At 43.5% G+C, this 19,393-nt stretch overlaps 1 protein-coding gene across 4 annotated transcripts in view; it reads left to right on the forward strand.

Annotated features, from left to right (window-relative positions):
- Positions 1 to 11,405, forward strand: part of UNC13B (unc-13 homolog B) — a 410,138-nt gene extending 398,733 nt beyond the window's left edge. For all 4 annotated transcript variants that reach the window (XM_067543563.1, XM_067543564.1, XM_067543562.1 and 1 more), the window contains 3 exons: positions 6,043 to 6,135; positions 7,907 to 8,066; positions 9,446 to 11,405. In XM_067543563.1, coding sequence (XP_067399664.1) covers positions 6,043 to 6,135; positions 7,907 to 8,066; positions 9,446 to 9,731 — 539 coding nt within the window. In that variant the 3' untranslated portion in view covers positions 9,732 to 11,405. The remainder of the gene's footprint in view (positions 1 to 6,042; positions 6,136 to 7,906; positions 8,067 to 9,445) is intronic.
- The last annotated feature ends 7,988 nt before the right edge of the window (positions 11,406 to 19,393 follow it).

A 19,393-nucleotide genomic window follows, 5' to 3' on the forward strand; every position in this document is an offset into this window, starting at 1 on the left:
TCTTGCCTGGTGCTCACTTCACAGCCAAGCTCCTGGCACTGACGTTGGTAAGTAAATGTTTTGGGGGAAGTGGAATTTTGACTGTGCAAGCCGTTGCACTGGGAATTGACTGTTTTGTGGAAGGTGATTCCAAGCAGGCGTCAAGCCGGAAGCGGTCCAGCAGTGCTGAGAGTCACAAAGAAGAGGACACTCCACTACAAGAACAGTGAAGCTGAAGGTCTTGCTTTGTGTGCAAGTATAGGATATAGGCTACCTAGATGGTTACGTATCTTTATTGCTGGAGGAAATGACGCAGCAGTAGCACAAGTTATTTACTGTGCTGCTGTGATGGCCCAGTGGGAGTTCCATGGGGAAGCCATGGTAACACTGCCATGTTGCCTCCCAATACTAATGTGGTTAATAATTTGTTGCTCTGTGTCTCACAGCCAGTCGGAAACTGCAGTCTCCAAGTTTCTGTACAGAATAGTATCAGGTCATAGCCAGAAGGCCTTCACGGGCCTTCTGTGTAGTTTGGTGACTTGTGCTCATCTGTGGAGAAGGACATAAAAACCAATGTAACTAACTTTAGGTTATGGTCATATCTTAAGGTTATAACTTAAGTTTTCAGGTTATATCCAGAATTTAAATGTAGACTGGGGGTGGAACCTCCCATTGCAGTGTTGCTGTTAAAAGAAAGGGGTGGCGAAAGCCTTGAGAATCAGACTTGTCTGGGATCTCCATACAGTCTACGTGCTGCAAGCTGTCCCAAAACGCAAACAATGCAAGCGACTATGTGGAGTCCTGTGAAGTCTCTCAATTCATAGTCCAGCTTCTCCACCAGTCCTCCCGCAGCCTGTGGTCTCGCAGATCATAATATCTGTGCTTTCATGCTGCCCCTGACTCTGCTAGTGAGCGTTGGATTGGAATGGAGAAGTCGAAGAAGCTCTCCTAAAACATTTCCTTAGCTGCTGCCATATGGAAGGGGCTAGTCGACATCTGCATTTGAGGGTGTGTCTATGCTGCCCACAGCATTGTTGGCACTGCAGGATCGATTGAGCGACAGTGGAGACCCGTTCAATCAATCCAGAAGTCAACATCGTTAATCCACCCCCACAAAAAGAGTAACATTGCGTTGATGGGAGGGCATTTCCCGTCGGCGCAGTATAGTGGGGACACTGTGGTAGGTAGAAATTAGGAAGTTGACGGAAGATACGCAAAGAACTCTACATAGCTTGCGTATCTCCTGCCGACTGCCACCGAATTTCGACAACAGTGTAGACCAGGCCTACAGTGTCCGTCTCTCTCTGCTTGGGGAATTTGATGACAGAGGCAGAACCAAGAATCTGTTTAAAGTGAAATCAAGTGTTTCTCAGGAAGTTTTCTATGGGACTGAAACACATCCATGCTTACAACAAACACCCATTCTTTTGAGATCTAGAAACACAATGCATGTAAATGTTTCAAAGTTACCTAGAGGATCATGCTACTACAGTCAACAAGGAAAACAATCCCAAAGCTGTATCTCTGCAGAGCAACAATGACATCTGGTGGCCAGACATATTAAGCACAGCTGTTACTATGTCAGAATGCCTCCTAACAGTGACCTCCAGTGAACAAAAGCCTCCAGATGTTGGAGTGAGGGACATGAGAAGTGGCACATCTTTTTTTAGTAAGTTGACTTAGGATAAAAGTCAGCTTTGTGGCTCTCTCATGGTAAAGCATTTCCCAGTCCAACAAGATGTATAATGAACCAAGCTCCTAAATTCCTCTGGTTTTGCATTTTGTCTACGTTAGCTTCGCTTTTCACTACTGATGAGGGGTGCCACGTGAAAGCAGTACAGTTAACTAGATTTTATACCCTGCATGGTGTCTAGATGTTCCAGGCTATGGGATAAACTTGTGCATTTTTGTACCACACTCAGTTATGCTGACCTGCAATGTTCTGGCTGCAGTGATGTGTTTTTAATACAAGAGCAGGGAGCATGGATCAGTGTTCACGTTGCACTCTGTAATACCTGGCCCAAACTAGGGAAGCTAATGATTGAGCCAAGTCTTTAGCAGGATCCAAAAAAAGATTAGACGTTTGTATGGATAACAAAAATATCCAGAGCTGTTACAGGAAATATTTTTTTTAAAGAGGCTTCAGAGAGATATAAACCTCCAGCTTCAGCGCACAAGCTAACTTCATTGTTGGGGGGTTAGGAGGAAACTTTCCCTCAGGGAGTTTATCCTGTAACTGGCTGCATTAAAGTCATTTCTCTGGAGCATCTGATGATGGTCACTGAGAGATGGGATGTTGGACTAGGTGGATCATTTGGGCTAATCTAGTCTGGCATCCTCTATGTTGCTGTATACTGTACTCTAGAGAGTTCTCCAGGTTGGGAGCCCTTGAGGACTGGGGGGAGAGGGTTTGAGCCAGGCCTTCTGCTGACTGACTTTTTGTAGCAGCGTTGAAGAAGCTGTGAAATGAGTCCTGTCTAATCCTCTTTGGCCACAGTTCAGTGCTGGGAGTGGAGCTTGCAAACCTGTTTAACCTTAGACTGTAGAATGATTTGGAGAACTTGGGCGTGTGTCTGGGGGGCAGAGGGAACAGCACCAATGTTTTGGGTTGACTCTTGCTTTAGAGAGTTCTCTCTGGCTGGTGTTTTCCCTCGCATTATTCAGATCTCCCATAGGCTTGTAGGAAGAAATGGCTGAACAAACATTCAGTGCTGCTGTCACATAACTGTGTAAGTGGAGTGTCTTCCTTCCCTGCAGCACCTCTGAACTGTCGTGCATGGCAATCTTGGAGGCACCCATTATCTCCAGTCCCCTCAGACTGCAGAGGCTTCTGTAGCACAAAGCCATTAGACTTCCAAGCTATGAAGCTTGAGGATCAGAGCTCACAGTGTAGTTATGCCAGTAGCATGAATCATGTCCTCACAACGCTAACCCAAACCGATTCCCTTGGTTCAGAAGCAGCATCGCTTTCCAAAGCCTGTGTTGGTGCAGCAGATCTAAGGGTATATTTAGTCTATGAAGAGCTAGAATATTTGACTTCCTCGAGATCTGTTTGTCTAAGTGTCACAGCTAATTGGATTGTAATTCACACTCTTCTTTCTTTATCCTGCCTGCTCCTTGCCTTTTGAATTCATGACTCAGTGCATGATGGGAAAGGTATTAGATTTACCGCTAATGAGGACGTTCTTCCTGATAAGGGTATGTTCAGAACTAATGCTGTTACCATAACAACATTAGCCAGCTGAAAACACCTTGCTGTTTCAGAGACCTGCATCCCTGTAGCTCCCCAAAGAACCTAACCCTTGTGGACTGCTTCCACCCTACTGATAGCAAAGCCGTGTGTTGTGTGACACGGGGGTTAGGACCCTGCCTTGCAGGACCCCCTGGAGTTTGAGATTAATTCATTGAAATGTACATTCTGTTCTGACGACAAAGGGTTAATAGACAGTCTTTTTGCAAGATGCTACCGGCTGCCTTTACTCTCAGCTATGCCCTGCCTATGGTTGTGTAGACACTACTAGATGTGCATGTCATATGCTACTGAGGCAGGTTCTTCATGGTACGTGGTAACGTCTAACACACACAAGAGGGTAGGAATAAGCTTCATGTCTGGCTTCAAGGGGGAGCTAGGATTTCTGCCACTCGCTTGAATCCTGCAGTGTTTCAGCGCTCCGATTTTTTTATGGTGCCCAAAGCTTGCTCTTTTTTTTTTTTTTTTTTTTTCGGGGGGGGGGAGGGGGGAATTAGGTGAAAACGTATCTGTAACATGTTGCACGAGCTCAGCCCTCACACTCTCAGATCAGAAATCTAACAAGATTTCCATGCACAAGTTTTACTTCACTCGCCACCACTAAAAATTGGTAAGTGGTGCAGAATGCTTCTGTCCTATTTGCCATCTGCAGATCTTCCCAGGCCCTCTGTGTATAAGAGCACTTCCGAGAAGAAAGCAGGATCTTCCTATGAAAAGAAACAGAGTTAAGATAGACAAGCCCCAAACTGAATCTGCTATAAAAATTAATGGCTAGATTCTGCTCTCACCAGTGTAAATCAGCTTGCTTCCTTCAGAAGTCTGTTGGGTTACACTGGTGTAAATGAAATCAGGATCAGGCCCAACATAATTTTGGTAAAACACGGTGTGTGCTCTCCAAAACAAGGGCCATAACATTGAAAAAATGCCAGTTTTGTTGCTGAATAGCTTGTCTGCAGCACAGCTCTATGCCTTGGATTTCTTCCAAAGCACAGTCATGCATGTCACTCTGTTCCGGTACTCTGAACATCCTCTTGGGTTTTGTGGCAGGCAGGGTATTCAAATATACAAAGTTCCTGCTCCCTAAAGTGCCTGGAAAGCAGGTTTCTTTGCAGTTTTGGATACTGACGTACGCACCAGTGGAGGTTGTGTTACGCACATTTTATATACTGGTAAATACATATATAAATGAAAATGACAGTAACCTCTCTACTCATCAGAACTATGCTGGAAGAGAGTGAAGGAACAGTGTGATGTGCACATACCAACAAACCCAGGCAGGGTCTGAAATTAGACCCCCCAACTTTGACAGTGTGTGTTTACATATACTGTTCCTTCCTCTCTGTACTTAATCAGTTTCTACTAGTGCACAGTTTGTTGATCAGAAGAAGGTATATTCAAGAAAATCCACTAAGATGGTTCATATCTTAAAAAGTGGTTTAGAGCTCTCTAGGCATGATAAATAAATTAGAGCCTTCAGGTGCACTCCCAAAGAGAATCAGTAACTGTTCAAAATACATGAACCTATGTCAGCTTGCCTTGGTCTGCATGCAGTTACTGTCTGTGCCATATCATACAGACTTCAAGAAATGGCGTAGATTTGTTCATAGCCTCCTCTTTTAAAATGACAGCTATTGCTTCCTACAAAATACCCTTCACGCCTTTGAATTCAGTCATACATTACAGCAGTGTTTCTCAATCTTTTTGTGCCGGCAACCCCCTTTGGACTTCAAACAAACAAACAAAAAATCTGACTTTCCCCTTCCTCCGCGCCCTCCCACCCCGGGGCTGAAAAAATTGCAACCCCCTACTTTAAGCTCGGGGCTTTGGCCAACATGAAATTAACTTCACGGGGCACCCTGTGATATAGGGCCACAGGCAATTGCCCTGCTTCCTACCCCCTAACACTGGCCCTGCTTGCAACGCCCCTAAACCCTTCCTGCAACCCCGCTGGTGATCCGACCCCCATGTTGAGAAATGCTTCATTAGAGCATTTTATTAAATGATTTTTTTTAATTTAGTGAACTCTTTTTCAAATTTTATCTTGAATTTCACTCAAACACAACATAATGTGAAAATTTTAAGGCTCATTTGACCTCTGTCCTTTCCCCGGCCTGTTCTATTAAAATATGCTAACTTTCCCTTTGTGAAACTACATCTCATTTCTCACTGGCTAACTGATAAAGGAAAGTTTCTAAGCTGCTTGTAAACTCTTAGCCTTCCTTATAGTCTTATGTGGCTCCCAACAGTCTGAAGGGATTCTCCTCATGCTTGGGGGGTGGAGGCAATGGGAATCATAGCATGCAGGTACAGAACATTGTGTGGAAGATTGGATGTGTATTGTGGCTCAGAGCAAATTTAGTATCAATCCTATGTCCTTGTCCCTTCTTCCCCCTCTGTTTTCACTAGTCCTATTTGCCCTGGCTCACTGGAATGCTCATTACCTAGTCCTGAAATGCCTGCATGTGAGCAATAGCTTGGTAGGAACCCACTGGCAGATGCTTTCTGTTGGGATCCATTGTATGTTTTCAAGACACTTCAAAAACCATTCTTTAATCCTTCTCAGTGTTAATTCTTTGCAGTATAATTACTTTTATAATCTGTTCCAAAAAGTTGTAATGTGTGGGGCGTGTGTTTGGCCTACACATGTGATGTTGGATCAACCTTTGCATTAGCATCATACTAGAAGCGTCTGCAAGGAAGCGGATTATAGGGTAATTTACTGCAATTGGGTTATTGCCTTGGTGAGGTCATAAGCTGAAGCTGGGTGCCCATAAACTAATCTTTCTTTCCGTGTTTGTCAATCTTTGCATCAGGCTCTGGTGTGGATGATCCTGTGGGTGAAGTGTCCATTCAGATCGACCTGTATACGCACCCAGGAACTGGTGAACACAAGGTCACAGTGAAAGGTATATTAAAGCAGGAGGCTTGTACATAGTTGCTCAGGCACTGCTGGTGCTAACCTCGGCGGCAGGAATGAACTGGTACTACCATACTGCAGGCTGGCATATATCAGTGTATCTGATTTTGTCCAAATCTGTGGTTGTAAGAAGGCAAACCAGATTATTTCAATTCTGAAAATGAATGCCTTTTCTTGGTCACAACACGCTTTTACAGTCTCAGCAGCTCAGCTGTTCATGCTCTACTTTCTTGCTGTGTTGCAAAAAAAGATAAACTGATTTTTAAAAGTGTATTTTGAGCATCTTCCTAGAGGTTGGAACTGCAGGGTGTGAACCACAGAACACCAGCTGTACAGAGAGAAAATAAACCTTTCCCTTTGATTAATACACTGAGAATAGAATTGTGTCAGACTAAGTTGGTAATAATGTCTTTGCAGTCCTGAGATCATGAGCGCCGTACACTGGGTAGAATTAACAATGATATGAAATGAAGAACAAAACTGGGATCCCACCTGATATCTAGAGAAACAACAGCCTGAGTTCCAGCTCACCCCATCACATCGCGATACATAGTTGTGTCTCATTTTTTAAAGCAATTTTGTGGAACACATTGCAATCAAATACATGGCTTTCATCAGGCCTGGAAATATCCCACTAAGGTCTGCTGTGCACAGCAAGGCACTAAATGACAACATTCATTAAGGCCAAGATGAGGCTAAAACTGTTCCATTCACTGAACCATCTGAGAGCAGAGTCTGGACAAGGTCAGGCATTTTTGGCTTAATGCTGAAGGCCAAATGGGTCCCGCAGGAGCCACTCTGAAAATAGCCAAGACAGTGATTCAGCCGAGGCTACCTCTTCCTCCTCCCTCTCCACAGATCCTTAGTTACTCTGTCGCTAGTCTAGGTTTGCCGCCTTTCATTTATTTTCTTTATTTCTTCAAATGTATAAAAGTCTCTCTTAGTCCCCTGTCCCACATTGTAACAGGAGGGGATGCCTAGACATAAATGTCCCCCGTCCCTCACCACAGAGGCCTGGGGGGAAAGGTGAGTTTTACAGTGCGTCTAGAGAGCTAAGGGATTTGGCCTCTGGTGGCCTGGGTGTGGAGGAAGAGTTTTGAGGCTGAGGACCCTTTACAGAGGACACCTTGCGTGTAGCTGCAGCTCAGGTGCCTCACCTCTAGCCACAGTATCAAAGCTCTTTCTTCTCTCTGAAGACAACTCCGACTCGTCCCACATAGGATCCGGAGTTAGACCAAGTAGAGAAATGACAGTGAGAGAAGGGAATCGTCTTGTTTATAAAAATCAAGAGAGCCAGTTGTCGCTGCTCTCCCCAGCTAAATTCAAGGAGGTAGACACTTTAGTGGGGGTCTTGCCCAGGACTGGAATGGCAGGCGGGTGCTGCAGATCAGCAGTAAGGTGCATTGATCGAGCTAAAACTGGATGCATACCTGCCCGACTTCTTTCTGCCTATTGCAAACACTGCCAACCTCTTGCTTTCCTGAGTACTGAATTGCCTCCACAGAATTTTAAATCATGAATTGAAAAGCATGTAATTTGTTCATTAAAATAATATAATCCAGCCCCCTGTGAGCTCAGGACTGATATCTTTCAGATCAGAGCCTCTGAACTGTGAAGTAAGAATGGCTGGGAAGCCTTTAACCAGGAGAATTGCTTTGTGTGATCTTTGTGAATAGCTCAGCATTAAACAGGTGCTTAGAGCAGTACAAACAGATGAAGCTTTCTGCTGAAGGGGCTCTGATTTTCTCTGTCTTGTCTAGTTGTGGCAGCCAATGACCTGAAATGGCAAACATCTGGCATGTTCCGCCCATTTGTCGAAGTCACTATGATTGGACCTCATCAGAGTGACAAGAAAAGAAAGTTCACAACCAAGTCAAAGAGCAACAACTGGGCACCCAAATACAACGAAACCTTTCACTTGTGAGTATGAAAGACAGGCTGAGGGTCGGCCTGTCAAAGCACATGCAGAGCACAGAGACTGTGTTGCTGCTAAGTGCAATGACCTGTCGTGCCAATGGGATAACCAGAAGCAGCAGGTGTGTCTTAGTCAGGTCCAGTGTTCTGGCATGAGGAACCAACTCAGCATGAAAGTGCTGAATGGTGGTTTTCATGCGATGATGATTTCATGGACAGATGTGTACAGTATATGGCTCATGCAAACAGCATCTATCTGTTATCTTCAGAAATGCGAATTACCTGTATTGCTACATATCAGCCTGCTTTATTATGATCCGTTATTTTAATGAGATTCATCTCTTTTGTTGGTAGAGTTGAGGCTGAAATTTCCTCATGTGCTAGCAAAACTCTGCCCATTAGTTTCCATCTTTACTTGCCGCATGGGACAAATTGCCCTCCAAACCAGTTTCCAAGGATACCAATCTTCTCCCATGGCTAGAAATGCAGCAGATCTGAACACTGAATATTGACCTTCTCAACTGGCCTTTCATCAATGCCAAGGGCCCTGTGCTCTGAAGACCTTAGAAACAGAGCCGTAGGCTGGTCCTCATGCAGCTCTGTAGTCAGAATGAGAGAGGTTAAATGTCACCTGCAAAGGGTTTGGAAAAAAAAATTCATTTGGTCATTTTTTTGCTGCTCTGATTTTTTTTTAACCTTAAAAATATTGAGAAGCTTAAATCCCTTGTTTTGCTGGAGGGCTAGTTGGGAGGAGTCTCTGGGATGTGTGTTCTTAGCTCGCACCTTCACTGAAGGTGTTGTATCTGTAACAAGGGCTGCTTTTCTCCAAAATGTGACTTTGTGAGAGTCACAACCAAAACAAAAACCAGTGTTTTCAACAGTCTGACTGAAAATCCCTTCTCCTCCCCATAGATCAAATTTCATTCTCTTGACTCTCGTGACATCATCATTTCACTCACTAGCTCTCCAGTTATCAGAGCAGGTTCCAGGCTAAACAGAACCTGAATTTCTAATGTGAAAAACAAGCAAAAAGGTGAAAAATGTCTTCAAAAGAAGAAGTCGGGTTGTCTTAATCCCTCATAAAGAAACAAATAATGGCCCATTTTGTTTTCTTTGCGGAGCACCTTTACAATGTTCTGCTTTGATGAAGGTTTGCTTTGGTAGTGAAGTTTCTATGGCAGGCTCAGAGCCCTGAAACGTGCACAGAGCGATAGAATATTCCTGGTGTGACAGCTCCAGGAGGTGTTCCCTGCCTAATTGGCATGTCTCTCACTAGACAAATGTGGCTAGATAATATTTTTAACAGCATTCCTCTGTTGCAAAGGGATCTATGGAGACTATATGCTTTCTGCTTTAATCTGAATAACTGTACGTGTCATTTTCAGCATATTGGGGAATGAAGATGGCCCAGATGCTTATGAGCTCCAGGTCTGTGTGAAGGATTACTGCTTTGCTCGTGAAGATCGGGTCCTGGGGATAGCGGTGATGCAGCTTAGAGATATCGCGGACAAAGGAAGCTGTGCTTGCTGGTGCCCACTAGGGCGCAGGATTCACATGGATGAGACGGGGCTAACAGTCCTAAGGATTCTTTCTCAACGAGCCAATGATGAAGTGGCCAGAGAGTTTGTAAAGTTGAAATCTGAGTCCCGCTGCACGGAGGAAGGCACCTGAGCTGAGCTCTGTAATGTTCCCGCTCTTATTTTCCTTGTGCCAATATGTGCAAGTGTTCAACAATTTTCTTTTACTAATTACAAAAGGTTTTTCAGTTAGTCTGTGTTAGCTCCAATAGCGCACGTGCCGAACAGGAAACAAATCCACCAATCTGATGTGAATTATTTATTTTTTAGTGGCTGGGTAAGGCATCATAGAGAATGGGACACACATTTTATTTAAGATACAGATTGTGCTTTGTTCAAAATGGTTATATATCTGGGCTGGGCACACTAGGTTGTGTTGATATGGAGCACTGTGATTTTATCTTCTGTAATTGGCAGACATTAAATGTCTTCAGAATCAAACCACGAAGCAACCACCCAAACGTGTATTGGGAGGAGAACGATGATTTTGGTTGTTAGAAAAGCACAGTTGTTCCGCATACTGTAGAGCTGCCAAAGGATGATGATGTTTAGGTAATACTAGTACATTCCAACATGACACACGGACACCTCAGCATCAGCTTAAAAATACTGCCTATTTTTTAGAATATGCAGATAGAATGAAGTATGAATGTGTGACCAAGATCATGCTGCCATGAGTGGGTCAGGACAAGCAGGTCAAGAGCCCAGATGTCCAAGCCTTTGCCCATTTGAGAGCTGCAAAGACAACTAACCAGCAGCAGACCACAGCTGACCCCATGGTTTAATTAGTTGGTGCAGCCATATCTCTGTTAAATTGAGCGCTGTCGCAGGCTGCTCGACTCCACGAGCCACATCCTGGGCACCTCTGACCCATGAAACAAGCACTATGGTGGTGATAGATTAAATGGCTGCTATATGTTGTTTTTAACTTCAACCCTGTACTGTTACTAGGTTTTTGACATGTAGCGCAAACAGAGGGTTTGGGTTTGAGTTGGTCGTTCAATATTTACAAGATATCAACAGCATTTGTTTCTGTGGAGTAGCTGAGCATTCCTTTCTCTATACCCTGACGCAATGGCCTGTCGGGGGCAGACACAGCATGTGCCCTTCAGAAAGCACTCTGTTCACTCACACAGCACAGGTTGGGGAGGGGCTTCTCTCTCTTGTTCATGAAGTGCTTTTGGCAGCGCAGAGGATGGTTTGCATAGGTATGATTGTCCGTCATTCTGTGAATTCACGTCACGACAGGAAATATTTTTGCACTAGATTAAAGGAGTGTCCAATTTGTTTTTTGTAACATGAGAAGTCCTGGGCAAAAATGATTACAGGGACATCAGGACTGGCTTTTAACTGAAATGTCTTAGACAGGGAGACAAAGATTAGGATTTGTACTTGAGATTTCTTTTCCTTCCTATTTACAGCCAAATGGGTGCTGTCACACTCAGAGAAGGTGGAATGAGCCAGTCCTTGCACACAATGTATTGTAACACTGTCAATAAAGGAAAGGACTGCGTATTGGGTGATTCCTTTTGTATTTTATTTTCTATTTTTCTCTGACATTTGTACAGCTGTATGATATGAATCTTGTACTTCACAGGCCTGCTTGTAGAGCACTCTGAGATTGCATACCTGCTTTATTATTGTCTACAGATGTATTATAATAACGATCTTCAAAACTCCAAGCTATTGTTATGATTTTTAATCATTGTCTGTGCCATTGTTTTAGGAAATGATAGTACAGTCTTTAATAAATTATCTTTTAGCAGCAGTCACTTCTCTGCTTTTGCCTATGATGCCACCTGTTCAAAGCTCATTTGGTCTCTTTAGTGCTTCAAGTTCTCCACAAGGAATTGGTGGGGTGTGATTTCCCTTTACACAAACCTTGTTGACTCTTCCCCAACAAATCGTATTCATCTATCATAGAATCACAGAATCATGGGGTTCGAAGGGACCTCAGGAGGTATCTAGTCCAACCCCCTGCTCAAAGCAGGACCAACTCCAACTAAATCATCCCAGCCAGGGTTTTGTCAAGCCGCAACTTAAAGACCTCTAAGGATGGATCTGTGTGTCTGATCAGTTTGAACCAATCTGCCTGATAGTGAAGTTAGGCTAACTGGCTTGTAATTGCTGGGATTGTCTCTCTAGTCTTTTTTAAAAAATTAGCCTCACGTTAGCTATCCTCCAGTCATCTGGTACAGAAGCTGATTTAAATGATAGGTTACATACCACAGTCAGTAGTTCTGCAATTTCACATGAGTTCCTTCAGAACACTTGGGTGGATACCATCTGGTTCTTGTGACTTATTATTTAATTTATCAATTTGTTCCAAAATCTCCTCTAGTGACATCTCAATCTGGGACAATTCCTCAGATTTGTCACCTAAAAAGAATGGCTTAGGTTTGGGGATCTCCCTCACATACTCAGACGTGAAGATCAATGCAAATCATTCATTTAGTTTCTCCTCCAGAGCCTTATCTTCCTTGAGTGCTGCTTTAGCATCTCGCTCGTCCAGTGGCCCCACTGGTTGTTTAGCAGACTTCCTGCTTCTGAGGTACTTAAAAAACTTTTTGCTGTTACTTTTTGAGTCTGTGGCTAGCTGTTCTTCAAATCCCTTTTTGGCCTTCCTGATTATATGTTTACACTTCACTTGCCAGAGTTTATGCTCCATTCTATTTTCCTCAACAGGATTTAACTTCCACATTTAAAGGATGCCTTTTTGCCTCCAACTGCTTCTTTTACTTCATTATTTAGCCATGGTGGTACTTTTTTGGTCCTTACACTATTTTTTAATTTGGCTATACGTTTAAATTGAACCTCTACTATGGTGTCTGTTTCCATGCAGGTTGCAGGGATTTCACTTTTGATGCTATACATTTTAATTTCTGTTTAACTAACTTCTTCATTTTTGTGTAGTTCCCCTTTCTGAAATGAAATGCTACTGTGATGGGCTGCTTTGGTTCCTCCCTCCCCCACAGGGATGTTAAATTTTATTATATTATGCTCACTATTACCAAGTGGTTCAGCTATATGCACCTCTTGGACCACATCTTTTGCTCCACTTAGGATTAAATCAAGAATTCTCCCTCCTTTTGTGGGTTCCAGAACTGACTGCCCCAAGATGCATTTATTTAAGGTGTCAAGAAACTTTATCTCTGCATCCTATCCTGAGGTGACATGTACTCAGTCAATATGGGGATAGTTGAAATTCCCCTTATTATTGAGCTATCTGTGTTTATAATGAGCGAGCCCCCCATTACTATTATCTGTCTGTTCCTAATCACTGGCGTTTCCTGCCCCGGAGAGGTATCCTCAGTGTGAGAGGATTCCATGACATCAGCTGGAAGGAGGATCCCAGCTATCGGGTCGTTTCCCTCCGCTCCAGTTTGATGTTCTCCTTCCCTGAGACTTTCATCCTTCTCAACAGATTAAAAACAGAAAAAAAAGCTGCCTCCCAAGTCCTGATGGATCCTTCTGTCAGGCAGTTTCAATGGAATCACCTTAACCACTTCCAAACTTACCCAAGCAAAGCCCAATAAATGAAAGTGCAGCACTCACCCCTGCTGAGAACGAAGAAGCATTCAAGTGGTTTGCAAATTCATTTTCAATCACTCTGTGCTATTAATCAAATCACTGTGTCACGCCAGTGTTTTCACAATGTGACTAATTGGAATGTACTAACTAGAGTGAACTATTGTAGTGAAGAGAAGCCCAAATGATTGGATGAGCATCTGATGCATTGTGCTAACCTGAGCTTTAGCTTGCAGTTGCATCCCCATTTTATTACTAGCTCAATCGTCAGCACCACTTGATCTTCAACCTACCCCGCGATGGGCCAACTCGAGTTTAAAGCATCATTTACCTTGACCTACAAATCTTTGTGTGGACAGGAGTTGGGTTAGGAACAACAGTCCAGTTATACATTGGGCTAAACACTACAGTGAAGACCACGCCATGGAGCACTTTTCATCAGTCGATCTCAAAGCATTTTACAAAAGAGGTAGGTACCATTACCCCCATTTTACAGATGGGGAAACTGAGACATAGAGAAGTGACTTGCCAAAAATCACACAGCAGGACATTGGCAGAGCCAGAAATAGAACTCAGGTATCCTGAGCCCCAGTATCATGCTTTGTCCACAAGGCCACGCTGCAAACCAGCCTTAGAATCATGTAAACCAGTGGTGGGATGGTTGCTTTATAATACATTTGTATGGAACAGTCTGTCCATCTTCTTGCTTTGTTTCTTGGCTTTCTCATAAGTCTGGAACACTCCCTAATTTGTGGTTTTCCTTTTGCCAGAGAAACACAGGAACTTTGGCTGAGCTAGAAACTTTATATCCTTGTCCTATAGCTGTGGACTTGAAGCCTCTGACATCTGTACTTAAGCCAGTGTTTTTGGAGCTTTTCACGAGCTAAATAGCTTTTCAAGTGCGTGTGATACTTTTACTGAAGAGAGAATGGATCTGAATGGATGCGAAGAGCTAACTGGACTTGCCAGTTCTCTTAATACCTGTAGACGTATCCTGTGTGTCTGAGTCAAATGTAAATGTCATAACCATGGGCCATGCTTTGAGTGAAGGAGGGTTATTTGCCTCACGAAAAGATCAGATATTTATGTTTGACTCTCCCTTACTGAGTAGAGGAATAGTATTTTAGTGAATTTTCTTTTTGCCTTTTCTCCATCTTTTTTTTCCCTTGCTTTGTTCCTTAACTATCTTCCCATTCTCTGGAATTTTTATTAAGTCTCCTGGCCCCATGTTGGCAGACTCGGGCCTGGTTTACACCTACAAGTTAGATCAACCCAGCTACATCACTCAGGGCTGTGAAAAATGTTGTGCCTTGTGCGATGTCATTACATCGACCTAATCCTGTAGACGCAGCAAGACCTAGCTACCACCTTCTGCAGACCCTTGGTCCAATGACCTCAGGGCACTATATAGCTATTAATGAATGAAGCTGGATGTTATCGCTGTGGGATACAACAGGCGGGAACAACATGCAGAGTGGGGAAGCAACTTCACCAATAGTGCTGAGAATAGAACCCTCAGCACTTAAGCCATGCTTCCTGTCAGCAGAGGACTTCAGCCGTCAAGGTAGTCAGCTCAATTTGCCACAGCAGATCTTAAATTCACACACCAACCCCCCCACAACTCTCCCCACCTTTTGTGCTTTCCTACTGGTAGCTTATTTAAAACAGCCTCCAACAGGAAGGGTAAAGAGAGATGAATCATTTACAGAGTCCCTAGATAAGGGCTATAAAGAAACAGAAGTTAGAAAGGAAAATTGGACTGGGCTAAAAAATAATAAAGTAACTCTCAGGAAAGGCCCAACTAAAACTGCACTGGGCTATAAACGAATCATGTCCCTGATTAAACCCATCACACAGATTCTCTTACCAGCAGTCTGTGTCTTCAGGAACTGAAGAAGCTGCTGCAGTCGGAGCCTTAGCCTAGCCTGCTAGTCACAGAAGTTGGTCCAGTAAAAGATATTACCTCATGCACCTTGTCTCGCCACTCCTTGAGAGGAGCAGTTCAACTGTTAGAATGAGCACTTCAGCCGTTAATCTGCTCACTTGATGAGTCGGGAATGTTGCTGCCACTCCAGCCAGTCTCCCCTAAACTGACACTCCCTCACAGGAAAGGTTCTAAGATCTGATTCCTGTTCATTTCCTTGCAACTTTTATATGTTCACACACAACATACTAGGCTGTGTCAGGCCATTGCATCCTGTAGTATTCCCCAGAGCTCATTAGAGCAGTTGTGCAGGGAGTCTGCACACACAGCTGTCAACTTCTGGGGCTCATACCAGGAGGGAACTTGTCTTGCATCTCCAGTTTTTACATAGCTAGACTGAAAGATTTGACTCTTTTTTTTTTTAAGGTGGCTTCCGTGTAATTGATCAACAGGCAGAGAAAAAGGGCTTAGTACTGTGCTAGGCATATCTAGAAGCTATTAAAGTATGGCTCATCATTCACTGTCTAATGTACCACGTATAGGAAGGCTTCCATCTATTGTCTATGATGTCTGTGCATGCACAATCTGCCGAGCAGGCCAATGGAAGGGTACACCAGAATCACAGGGCAATAGCTGGTTTACATGCCTGAGGAGGGCTCTGAATGGCTCCTTTCTCTTTCCTAGAGGGAATCTTTCTCTGAGTCCCCCTTCTGTTTTCTATTCATCTTTAATAAGTCTATCTGCAGCCTTCAGAAGCCTCAGTCCTAAAGCCATTTGACCTGTTTTTTCTAGCTCTCAGCCTGGATTCTTTATATACACTAGTACCTCAGAAATGGAGGTTGTTCCTAACTCTGAACAAAATGTTACAGTCGTCCGTTCAAAAGTTTACAGCTGAATATTGATATATAATATAATACAGCTTTGAAACTTTACTATGCAGATGAAAAATGCTGCTTTTAACCTTCTTAATTTAAATGAAACAAGCACAGAAACAGTTTCTTTACCTTATCAAATCTTTTTTTCAAACTTGCCCTTTATTATTACTTTTAGTAGTTTAACTCAGCACTGTACTGTGTTTGCTTTTTTTAGGGTCTCTAGTGCTGCCTGTTTGCGTCCTTCCAGTTCCAAGTGAGGTGTGTGGTTGACCGGTCAGTTCGTAACTCTGAGGCTCTACTGTATAAGGAGAAAAGAGGGGGCAGGGAAGCATTCGAGTTCTGTTGCAGTGGCTACAGCTGATGCTGAAAAGTCCATTCTGATTTAAGCCAGAACTAAAAATGGTCCTTAGAACGGCCATATTGGGTCAGACAGGTAGTCCATCTAGCCCAGGACCCTGTCTTCCAATATGCCAGATGCTTCAGAGAGAATGAATAGAACAGGGGAATTACTGAGTGATTCATCCCGTTGTCCAATCCCAGCTTCTGGCAGTCAGATTTTTAGGGACACCCAGAGCACAGGTGGTCTCCCTGACCATTTTAGTCATTGATGGGCCTATCCTCCATGAACTTCTCTCATTCTTTTTTCAACCCTGCTATGCTTTTGGCCTTCACAACATCCCCTAGCAACGAGTTCCACAGGTTGACTCTGCATTGTGGGACGAAATACTTCCTTCTGTTTGTTTTTAAATCTGCTGTCTATTAATTTCATTGTGTGACCCCTGGGTCTTGTGTTATGTGAAGGGGTAAATAACACTTTCCTATTCACTTTCTCCATGCCATTCATGATTTTATAAACCTCTATCATATCCCCTATTCAGTCATCTCTCTTCCATGCTGAACAGACCCAGTCTTTTTAATTTCTCTTTGTATGGAAGCTGTTCCATAGCCCTCAACATTTCTGTTTCCCTTCTCTGTAGCTTTTCCAACTCGAATATGTTTTTTGAGATGGGTGTGTGACCAAAACTGCATGCAGTATTGAAGGTGTGGGTGTACCATGAATTTATATCGTATTATAATATTTTCTCTTGCTATCTCCTCTTTCTGAATTGTTCCTAATATTGTTAGCTTTTTTGACTGCCATTGCATATTGAGCAGATAATTTCAGATCGCTGTTTTCTGCTAAAACAGTGGGAGACCTGTGGCACCTGAAAGACTAATAAATTTCTTTGGGCATAAGCTTTTATGGGCAGAAATCCCTTCGTCGGATATTTTCTGCTAGTTTATACTTCTCTTTTGTGTAGCCATTTGTCAACCTACTGAGTCCTTATTTGGCATTTTGTTTTCCTGTGCTTGGTGTCAAACCTAGGTCATATCATTCTGTTTCATCAGCGAAGGAAACTGCAGATGATCACAATCACGGATGTAATAAACCCACAGAGTAGACAGTAAGATTTTGGCCCCAAATTTTGGCGGAGAGGCAGCTGAATATTCCCTTGTAAAGAATAAGGAAATGTAAACGCCGGTGTTTTCAGTAAAGTTCTTTATTTGGCTTTTTTCCAGCCAGCTTTTTCCCTAAGCCTCAGGGCACAGTTCATGAGCAAGGATCCCTCAGGCAATGAATGCTGGGTACTGGCAGTTGGTGGCAAAGCTCCCATCAGCAAACTGGAGACGCCCATCAGTGGTGGACATTGCCCTGTTACACTACATTCAGCTGATACAGACTATGATTTCTCCAAACCATCTTTTTTGTGAAGTTGATGACTGCTCTGATAGAGTCCGTACCATTCCTGAATGAGCCACATGGGTTGCTGAGGGGGGAGCCTGTATTTAAGAGTCATAGAAATTAGAGCTGGGAACACCATGCTGTGTACATCTAGCCTACTCCACCAGAGGCCAAGGTAGGTTTATTCCTTAGTCTCTTCTCCAGCGGTATGTGCCATCCATTTCTAAATGACTGAAATGCTGGGGTGTATCAGTCACTGTCATTAGGTGCCTATATTCCTGTTCATGTTTTACAGTCGAATAGTGCTAATAGAACAGACACATTGTCTCTTCAGTAAAGCAAAATCTTCTCTCTGCAGTTTATAGCAAACTTTTTGGTGTATTACATGAAACATCTCAGTATACCCAGGGACTATTCCATGCAGTGTATTTAGTTCTGATCGTGCTTGGGAAAATATCCCAGAGTCTATGCAATTCAAAATGGAAACCTCAATCTGTAAAGCAGAGCTTCGTCCACTCTGTAAGACAATGACTCAGTTTCCCCTTTATTATCTGTATCCTGAAAGTCCACAAGAAATGGCAGAAAGACTCTGCTCTTCAATGGGATAATGCTGTGTCCATCTGCATGAAACCAATAAGCTTAATCAATTAATCAAATTGAGATGGTAAGGTAGCCCAATGTACTGCTTCCAGCCCCTGAAAGTCAGTGAATGAGCCACACCTCACAAGAACTATCCTATCATTGATTGCCATAATTTCAATTATTTCTTTGCAGCTAGAATATTCCTGACACTCCCATATTGAAAAGGGCAGAAGAATCCTCTGTTCGTAGCATACAGCCACCCAACACATGCTGCTGTGGTGAAACTTTACTACCAAACTTCTTTTCCCAGTAAAACACACTCAATCTTGTTTGCTGTTGAACGGGGTACTAGCCTTAAGGTCAGAGGAGATTGTTTGGGAGGCTGGTTACCCTGTTTCATGTGTCCAGAGAAAATGGATGAAGACCAGAAAAATGACTGAAGTAGTCAGACAGAGGAAGAAGGGCCCAGGGAGCTGTTAGCATCTGGGAGAGGGATGGTATAGGGCCATCCCAGAGCATTGTTCCTTTAAGGAGGTGGGTCAAGGCTCTCCTTTCTCCCACCCAGCACACGTGGGGGTTTGGGTTTATTCAACTCACCTGGTGAGGATCAAGAGACTGATTAGCTCACTTGGGTGGATGAATCAAAAGGAGGCTCCATGCCCAGTCAAGGGAAAGAAGAGAGCCCAGAGAGAAGTAGTAGTCAGCTAGGACACAGTCCCCTATAAATAGGACTGTGAAACACCCGGCACCTGAGAGGAGAGTCTAAGGGCCAGGGAGGCTTGCACAGAAAGTGCACAGGCCCCATGAAGGAGGGCTGTGAAGAGAGTTTATGGGTTAGGAAGGCCAAGACCAGAAGAACACAGGCCCAAGAAGAAAGGCTGTGAAACCCTGAATCTAAAAGGGGAGCTGATAAATGAGAAAAACTAGTTCTAATTAAGAGAGAATATTGTTTTTAAAGACTCTGCATTGTTCTTGGGCCTCAGGTGTGGAGGGGATCTGAGGCAGTATGTCTTCAAGGCCGTTACAAGCCATGGGGGAGGGCTCTGGAGACAACACCTGACTATTGAGACACTAATAAATGTTGAGTAGTTTTTGTTCAGCCTCTTTTTGTTCACCACCTCTTC

Source organism: Emydura macquarii, unplaced genomic scaffold, assembly GCF_026122565.2.
Source record: "Emydura macquarii macquarii isolate MOO-44397 ecotype Brisbane River unplaced genomic scaffold, CSIRO-AGI_Emac_v2 contig_915, whole genome shotgun sequence".
NCBI lineage: Eukaryota > Metazoa > Chordata > Testudines > Chelidae > Emydura > Emydura macquarii.